This window comes from Convolutriloba macropyga, unplaced genomic scaffold (genome assembly GCF_964194025.1).
Source record: "Convolutriloba macropyga unplaced genomic scaffold, txConMacr16.3 SCAFFOLD_1514, whole genome shotgun sequence".
NCBI lineage: Eukaryota > Metazoa > Xenacoelomorpha > Acoela > Convolutidae > Convolutriloba > Convolutriloba macropyga.
The window spans coordinates 29,086-38,506 of NW_027453091.1; the positions used below are offsets into that span (position 1 = coordinate 29,086).

Consider the following 9,421-nt stretch of genomic DNA (forward strand, 5'->3'; position numbering starts at 1 on the left):
GAGTGCTTATGTACCGGATGAGTGTTTATATACAAAATCCTACGGGAGAGACTGGGTCAAACTTTTGACTGATGCGGTGGAGGGGGGGCAAACTTTTAAGACTAAGAACCGCCCTCTCACACCCTGAAATTGTCTCCTCAAAACAGTTTTGGTGAATCGGATACTTGGAGACTAGTAAGGTTCTAAGGTTCTCAGCTGATGTTTGTATATAATACTATCATTTTATTGATAGATTTGAACGATACGAAATCCTTTATGAAGACGTAGTGCTGGCAGAGTCCGGGACCAGACAATATTCACCAAGTGTTGGGGGGGGGGGGGCAATTCTTAATTTAGCTTTTATTTCTTCAAGGGAAAATTCATTGAAAGTAAAATAAAAAGACATGATTTAGAATTGACATTTAAAAAGACTTGAAGTATTTAACACAGCATCCTTCCTTCTTCCACAAGAGGTTTTAATTAATGTTTTCACAACGGAGGTCTGCGCAATGAGCTCGCACCACGAAGGCAGAGTATATAGCTATACAATTGGGCGAAGCTATTTTTTGTCCCGATGTACAAGATCACTTTTGAATAACAACACTCCATCTCACATATTCTGGCTACCAATCTCTGAATACCTTTCAACGCTGCCGGACCACCGCCTCTAGTGCGGGCAAAGATCAATAGACAGAAGGTGGCCTTTCGACTCAAATAATTGCTAAATTTGTTTGAGAGAAATCAATAAAAATCAGGATTTTGCAACCACAAACCGAAAAAAACTGGCTTTTTGAGTTGCGCGCACAACAAAACACGATATAAAATATAAATTTACCAGTCAGTCACTCAAAGATCAGATCATTCAATGATGCGAGATTTCAAGAGCAACTTCGCAACTCTCCTTGACCACCCTATCTGGGTCATTCAGATACAATTTTAGGGTCTCAGTGACCTCTGGGTGTTCAGACGCAATTGATCCTAAGGCCTCAGCGCACTCGTGTCTAACCATAGACTCTTCGTTCGTATTGGCCAACACGTCTGATAAGGCTTTTATGGATGACTCGTTTTGCATTTGTCCGAGAACATACGCAACTTCGTGCCGAAAAAGAGCACTGCTAGCACCAAACCCTGAAATACGAAATGGCAGTTATTTTTTTTAAAAATGCGAGAAACTCTGTCCATCGATTTAAACTTGACGCCCGAGATTCAGAGGATATTGTCAAAAAATATTTTTGCGAAATCTAGTTAGGACCAAATTGGATATCGCCTGACTAGTAATTCACACAAGATCAAATAAGACTAAACATAATTACGTCCCACTTAAGCATTGACGGTGACGGTAAGACATTTTCAAAACTAAAATAGCTTATCTCCAGTTTTGTCATCTGTTCTTACCTTTGCACAGAGCGCGAGTTGACTCTGTCGAATTGATGTTCCTCAGTTTAAACATGGCTACATATCTTTCATACAGTGGCAACTTTTCATTGATAAGACGCTCCTGGAGAGGATCGACAAGTTCGTTTGTATCACCTTGCGGACTCAACTCATCAGCAAACACAGCAGGGTCGATGGACCCGAAACCTCCAGTCGGTTTATTCTGGTTTCGATCAGCACCAACGTCTTTTAGTCTCTCGATTGCAAGTTGGCACGTCTCGCTTATCGCGGCTTCCTTGTGTTGTATGTACTTCTTCAAAATTTCCGCGGCAGATTCACAGCCGATCGCTCCCAACGCTTCACCAGCTTCATGACGAACCATAGTATTTTCACTTTCATTCGATAAGACTTGTGATAAAAATGGAATTGCCTCTTTTAACTGCATTTGACCTATACAGTAAGCTAGTTCGTGTTTTAGCAAAGCTGAATCTTCTTTAGGGTCAAGTAGGCAGTTAGCAATAGCCTTCATAGCTGAAACCGAATTGTTCGATCGAAGTTGGAATAAGACGTCGAACCGCTTCCCCATTGGCAAACTTTGGTCACTCAGAAGCTAAATGTGAAATTCATTTCTATAACCGATTCGAAAACAATTCATTCAAATTTCCTTCCTTATCAACAGACAAAAGGGTATTTCAGGAAGCACAATCTTAAGTTTTCTACTGACTGACACAGCCAAGTACGCCCTCCCCAAGCATATTATATGCACCCCTCAAGCGCCCGTGCTAAATTTTTACATAATAATTTACTATGTAATGGCTTGTGCTCTGAAACTTAACTTGGGGGTCATAGCGTATTGTAGGGGGGGGGGGGGGGGGGCTTAGACTGAAATTTTGAAAATCGATCATGCATAATATTTAAAAATCGATTAAAATTTGCACCTCAGAGAGCTTGGCCACGTTTGTCTCAAATTGAACATTCGCATCTGCCATCAACACAACCTAACCTGAAAATCAAATCGTCACAGTTAATGATCGGTTTTTTGAAAACAGATTGGATCTACTCGCCACGCATTGACTGCCCTACCCCCATGTTTGCATGAAACCAAATGCAAACAAAAAATTTGTCAGTTGAAGAAGCCCCCAGGCAGTATTCATGATACCGCTACTTAGTAGCTATCACAAATTGGGGTTGTCATCATTTAAAAGCCCAGCCGTGCAACAGAGGAGGACAGGGAACAGAATGGCCTGAAGAAAGCGATCACACGATTAATTACAAAATGATAACCATAGATAGCTAGAAAAACATCGGGAAAACCCGAAGTGTAAACCACAATGTTAATTTCGAGCAGCACTCACTGAAAGTTGTTTCACATTCCATACTCAGCTCAATGGAAATTACATATGAGCGCATTGACTGAAAAAACGCAGAGAAGTAATTGTCAATTAAAACTTAAATTGATTAACTAAAACGAACCTTTTCGAACATAGCGTTCATCGTCAGGTTTAAAAATTAAATGAAATCATTTACAAAGTATATAAACTTGTCTTTGACTATAATTCTAAGAAATGAGTCAAAATAACATCGAATTTTTGAAATTATTTACAGCTAAAATCACATTTACAACATTTTATTTACACTTATTACACTACAATCAATTCATTTTTTATTCCGGATTTTATGAAAATCCCGGGTATAGTGCTTTCTATTCCTGAAAAGGGATTTTTACTTTCATTCCTATCTGTTTTTATTTTTTACTTTCTGGGGTTGACAAAATTTCGAATTAACATGTACCAGAATATTTTTTGAATTTCAAGTCAAATTTTTTTTATTTCAACTAGTACTTCAATGTCAATTCCCGCCCCCGATACCCATCGCGCGTATTTAATTGTGGTTTCAGCTTTTTGATGTAGATCGCTTCTATCGTCATTGGTTTTTCAACCCCGCGACATGCATCAAGAATCTCCCATTTTACGTTATGCGTTGTACCACAACATTCAACAAGGTGTTGTCCAAATAGGGGAATACTTCTTTTGATGCTCTGAAATTCTAGTGGTAACATGTCGGCTGGTTTGGCCAACATAGATGGAACTGCATCCATTACATGTAACTTTATATACAACATGGGATTTCTGATTCTTATCAAAAGGTGATTTCAGGGTGAACAAGAGAGTTTTTAGCTTCCTTGTTGTAAAAATGATTTGAATATCTTACAATTTTTCAGTCTACTTGCAAAATTTTTTGTGATATTTCCTCTGAATTGAACAAAAAACCTAGGTTTAGGCTCCCTATTTTAAAGACTTTTATTTTTTTAAGAAGTTGTTCATTTTGGGGTGTCTTTGCAGTGACCTTTTCCTTCGTGACTATTTTATCCTACGTCTCATTAACAATACTGGAGGACCACTCCGTTGGGTAATGATTTTCAGTCCAGATCTCTTGATTTTGCTTAAGAGCTACATCAAAGGATAGCCAGTCATTGGTCGCAGTAAAAATCCTATGCACAATCCCTTCAATCGCATTTCTTTTATGTTGTAACGGTGCACTGCTACAGAAATTTAGGATTATGCCGGTATCAGTTGATTTTTGATACCAATGACAGCTGATTTTTCCATCTTCGTTTAGGTTTATGTTTAGATCTAGTAATGCCAGTTCTCCACTTCCGTTTGGTGTCTCAAGAGTGAATTGTAAGTTCTGGTGAAGAGAATTTTCATACTCGAGGTAATCTAGAGGGTTCCTTTTTTACCGTGCACACTATGTCATCCACATACTTCTTCAAGTCCAGTGTGTCCTCTTTTCTAATTTTTTCTGTACAATAGGAACAGATCCAAACAATTTCCTGTATGGTCTGATATTCTGTGTCAGTGATACCTTGGCATTTTGCACGAAACCAGTTTTTGCATGATTCGCACTCGGCTCCTTTCCCTCGGAAAGTACCGCCTCGGTTAAAGTCAATGCGTATCACCTTTGTGTCAGGAGTTTTGATCTCCCTTCCCTTTTTTGGTTTCTGCAAAAACTTTTCGAAGGATTTCATCCACAAATTTGCCAAAATTTCCTCCATCGAAGCACGCATTGCTAAACCGCCTGATTGAGTGTACCACATTTTTTACACCTAAAGTGAACATTCGTTACCGCAAGTCTCACAAGGCTCTTCATAGCTGACCTGGGAATCTTAGGTACCTCGTCACTGGAGTACAGTTCTTTAAGCGCAATTTCAATTGCCTCCTCAACCGGTACATTGGTGTATAAGCTTTTTACTTCGAAAGAAGACCACTAGCTCATCTTCATTCAATTTGGTAGCCTCTACAGCTGCCCTGGCGTCTTTCGAGTTAGTCTCAATATCTGCACATGGTAACTTCCCGAAAAAGGGAGAGAGAAAGTTATTGAGGTTCTCGTAACTGCTACCGGGTATTGACAGAACAGGCCGAAGCGGTGTACCAATTTTATGTACCTTAGCAAGTTTATAAAGCCTGGCCGGTTGCAATCCTGTTGTCCTGAGCCTGTGATAAATTTTTTCACTTATGTTTCCTTGTTTCATTAATTGATGCAAACTGCTATTTATCAGTTTTTCCGTTCTTAGTGTTAGATCATCACTTTCTCCATTAGGAGGCTCAAACTGACTGGAGCTCAGGATTTCATTTAGCTTATCCGAGTATGTCTGTTTCATAACACAAAAACCGCAACCTTTATCAAAAGGTACAGCTAGTAGTTTTTGATCTTTTTAACAGTTTATTAGTTTAGGAATTGTTTTAAGCAGTTGTTGTGCCTGAGAATGTATCTGAGCCATGGTTGTGGTAGAATTTTACACATCACGCAAGCTCGCTCAAGGACAGGGGGCAATGAAGCCCTATTGTTCAGGAGCTACACTCTCGTTTTGTGCTCTTTCTACCAGTCTTACCTTTGCTCTCGCCTTCCTCTGTCGTTTTCGAGATTCTTTCCATTTCCTTTTTTGAGCAGAGCTTTCAGGTTTCCTTGATGGCGCAGAACAATGTCCAAAGATTTGATCTCAGGTGCCGGTTCCTGTGGGAGCACTCTGTAGTCTCCAGCGGTGTTTTCCCCTTCCGTTTCGATATCAGGTGCTTTGTCACCCCCAGAACCAGTATCCCAGTGCTCAACAACTCTTAGAAAATATCAGGGGTTCCCGTGCGCTGACAGTATACCAGCGCTTTAAACTTGTTGTTATTCGTGGTCAAGTAGTTTTTTAGCTCTTGTAAACTACTTGGTCTGTAGTTATTCGACTTGTGGCTTGAGATACTGTTGTTAATTAGATCATGCCACACAACAATGTCGGTGCTTGTGCTCAATCTGGTCAATCTTCCTTGACCAGAAGAATCTGTGCTTTTTTCAACCAATTCTCTGTATTGGGGATGAAAGAAAGTCCAGGTACTGTTGTTATTTTTGTCAGGAGTTCCTTCTTTTCACTGTATTGAACACTCTTTACCGCGTGATGGAGTGAGCTGGTTGCTAAAACATGAACAATCCTGTCTGTAACATTTCACAAAATTACTAAAATTTTGCATTCTCTCACCTTTTCTGGCCCATTAAAGATCAAACTGACAATGATTAAAGATGCAGAGAGGTAATTGTCAATTAAAACTTAAATTGTTAACTAAAACGAATGTTTTCGAACATTGCGTTCATCGTCAGGTTTAAAAATTAAATGAAATCATTTACAAATCATATAAACTTGTCTTTGACTATAATTCTAAGAAATGAGTCAAAATAACATCGAAGTTTTGAAATTATTTACAGCTAAAATCACATTTACAACATTTTGTTTACACTTATTACACTACAACCAATTCATTTTTTATTCCGGATTTTATGAAAATCCCGGGTATAATGCTTTCTATTCCTGAAAAGGGATTTTTACTTTCATTCCTATCTGTTTTTATTTTTTACTTTCTGGGGTTGACAAAATTTCGAATTAACATGTACCGGAATATTTTTTGAATTTCAAAAGTCAAATTTTTGTATTTTAACTTGTATTTGACTGAAAAAAAAAACAGAAAAGCTGATACATATCTGCCCATAATTAACTGACAATAATGGATAAGTCCTTTTAATCATTTTTATAACCGATTCAAAAACAATTCATTCAAATTACCTTCCTTGTCAACAGACAAAAAGATAATTGTCACTGACAAAAAAGATATATGTCAACAGACAAAAAACCCGATGTTAAGTTTTAGCAAATTAAAATCGGGGCAACACTGAGCACGTCCTTCAACGTGACCTCAGGAGGTCTGAGAAAGCTAGAATCTGATAACTAACAGATTCAATTACACGCATTCGATCAAATCAGTTATTGTTGTTGTTGTAGCCTAATTGTTGTGAAAAACTTATTAAATAGTTTCATATTTGTAATTGTTGTTGTTATTGTTGTTGTAGCCTATCTGTTGTGAAAAACTTATTAAATAGTTTCATATTGGTAATGATGATGGCTATGATGACAAAATTTGATGACTGACCAGATGAAACGATACCACATCTACTTCATTCACCAAGACCAGCAGTACGAGCTCATCGTCCTCTTCATAGGAGGTAACGTTCTGTTCTCTGGCTGTATCCCCGCCCACAAGCCCCCTAGTCAAGTAGCCAAGGAACTGTATTCGCTCGCCAACTTCCTAGCCCCAGAACGGAGCTTTTCGTGCTCGACACCCCAAAATGAGACGAAAACAAGGAGCACGCAAAGAAAGCTAACGACATCTTGGAGGATTTGGCAGAGAGTTCCTGGAGTGGTGCTAAAATTTACTAGGGAATTCAGGGGTGCAGCCAACTACTTCAGTGGAAATTTAGGTGTAGCGAACTACGTTAAAACAAATTAATTCTAAAGAATTCCATGCCAGTTCGATTCACATCAGCGCAGGCAATAGCCTGGGATGCTTGGTGTTGAGGCAGAGCATCGAATGATGCCCTTGAAAGAAGGGAGAAAAACTGGTTGTTGGCGGGACCCTGTGTTCAAAACTTCTCGCCGACTTCTACCTGTTGGAAATATCTCCAATGAGCAAAAGGTGGTTAAAATTAATTGATTAAAAGTCAACACAGTAACGAAAGTTAAATCGAGACTAGAAGATGAAATTTTGATCATTTAGTAGCGATTTGACTAGACTACAATTAAAGTCTCCCATGAACTCTAATCGACCTGAAACCCCTTTTAGTAGGCAACGAACGCCAAGTTAGTATGGTTGAGATGTTAGGCAGCTTGGGACGACTGCTAAACTGTATTTACTGAACGTTGAGGAGTAGTGGAAGAGAAAATTTTGTGTGATCCCTGCGCACAATTAGTATCTGTAATGAAAGTCTTCTATTGAGAAATTTTGTGTATGGGCTAGACCAGACAGATGTAGTGATAGTCAGAAAAAGAGCATTACAGAGTAGTGTTGCAACTGTGATCGCAGAGCTCAAAAGAGTGACTACACTACATAATTGCTCCAGACAACACTTGCTCTGCTTTTCCGAAAGATGAATGAGATTCAGAAAATTTTGAGGCACATGGACACAACAGCTCAAAGAACTGGACCTCAGATGGGCTTTGCACCCATGCTTTAGTTTATCGTGCCGTGGAATTCATTCCTCTAAAGGTCAATAAAATAAATACTCGAGGCTCTGGCCATAAAGATACGTTAGTGGTAAGATATAATAAAGAGAAGATAGAACTCAGCTGAACAAAACGCAAATTAATAACATCAAGAACTGCATCAAGGAAATGGTGCTGTACAAGCAATACAGCAAACAGCTCAAAAAGAAAAGCAAAACGAGTGCAAAGGCGTCCACCCTCACTTCCCCTTCCGTGACTGGAATCCGCTTTCCGTACATCCCCCTCCACTTCCGATTCCTGAGGTAACTCTCCTTCCCTTTAGTTTCAGTATCAATTGGTACTGCAACTAGGTTCAAGTCCTAACTGCTCGCTTTGTCCAAGGGCACATTTCATGTCGCCACCGGACTAGGCAGTTGAGAGTTGAACATGGCTAATCTTTGTTAGCCTGGCAAGAAAGCAAATATCAGCAAACAATAAGCCATTCCAATACGTCTACTGTAACATGCTTCAAGACATGACTATTGAATGCGCACTTCTGTCACAAACTGCAATCGCTGGTGTCCGAGAGCTAGGTGTTAGCTGCGTGCGTCTCTGTAACACATGTGTTGATAACAACGTGCGTGATAAATTCATACGCTGAGCACGAATAATTGGCGGAAATAGTGACGTTGCAGAGAAACTTCAAAAACTGGAGGAAAACTCAAAGAAATAGTAGATCAAAAAATGAATGATGCGCTCAAGAAGACTTCTGAAAAAATATAGAAAACGCACGCTTTGGCTGCAGCTTCTAATGCTAACCCAAATAGTTCAACTGAATCTGAGAAGGAAACAGATCATCGAAAATCTGATTACATCGCAAACAGCTTTAGATTGCAAAGAGTCAAAGGAGACTTTAGCAAGTCAAAAAAATTTTCCCAACTGCTGATTAATTGAACGTGATAAGGAGTGAACCAAAGAGCTCAAGAGGTTAAGAAAACTCAAAAAGATAGAGCAAGGCCAATAACCTTCCTGTAACATTACACTCTGAACCTGAAGAACGTCTGGCGCTTGCTTGAGCTAGAGAGATGTGGGAAAGTCTCTTTCAAAGAGGCGTATTCCTCTTGCCAGCTCTAACAGAAGATAACGCACTGAGAGAAAGATTAGTCCTACAGCTAAACAATCGATTCCTATATCAACTTTGAGAGAAAAACCAAGCTAACAAAAGTAAAACTATCTATCTAAAACTGCTTCTCTAAGACTATCTTATCTACCTATCAGATAAGCTTCTTGATGAAAATCAAAATACTCATGGGGGTTCTCTAATAACTGTTAAAAACTGCCAACAAGTGAAAAATTATGCAAAAGACCTACTTGAGTCCTGTGTTGCAGCAAAGTTGAAAATGGATAACAGTGAAATCATCGTTGGCATGTTTTTTAACACTCCAGCGAACGGTAACTACAGATATAACACTGACACTTTAGCAAGCTTTTTAGGTTATTCCCTAGAAACACTCCTCTTTTAATATGCAGTCATTTGAATTTCCCTCAGGCTAA

General features: G+C 39.1%; 1 protein-coding gene across 1 annotated transcript; it reads right to left on the reverse strand.

Annotated features, from left to right (window-relative positions):
- Positions 1-791: 791 nt before the first annotated feature.
- LOC142358045 (deoxyhypusine hydroxylase-like) lies at positions 792-2,367 on the reverse strand. Its single transcript, XM_075409519.1, has 3 exons — positions 2,292-2,367; positions 1,375-1,963; positions 792-1,107 (listed from the first exon to the last, which is right to left on the reverse strand). The coding sequence occupies exons 1-3, from the start codon at positions 2,340-2,342 to the stop codon at positions 842-844; spliced, it is 906 nt and encodes a 301-aa protein (XP_075265634.1). The 5' UTR covers positions 2,343-2,367; the 3' UTR covers positions 792-841.
- Positions 2,368-9,421: the final 7,054 nt, after the last annotated feature.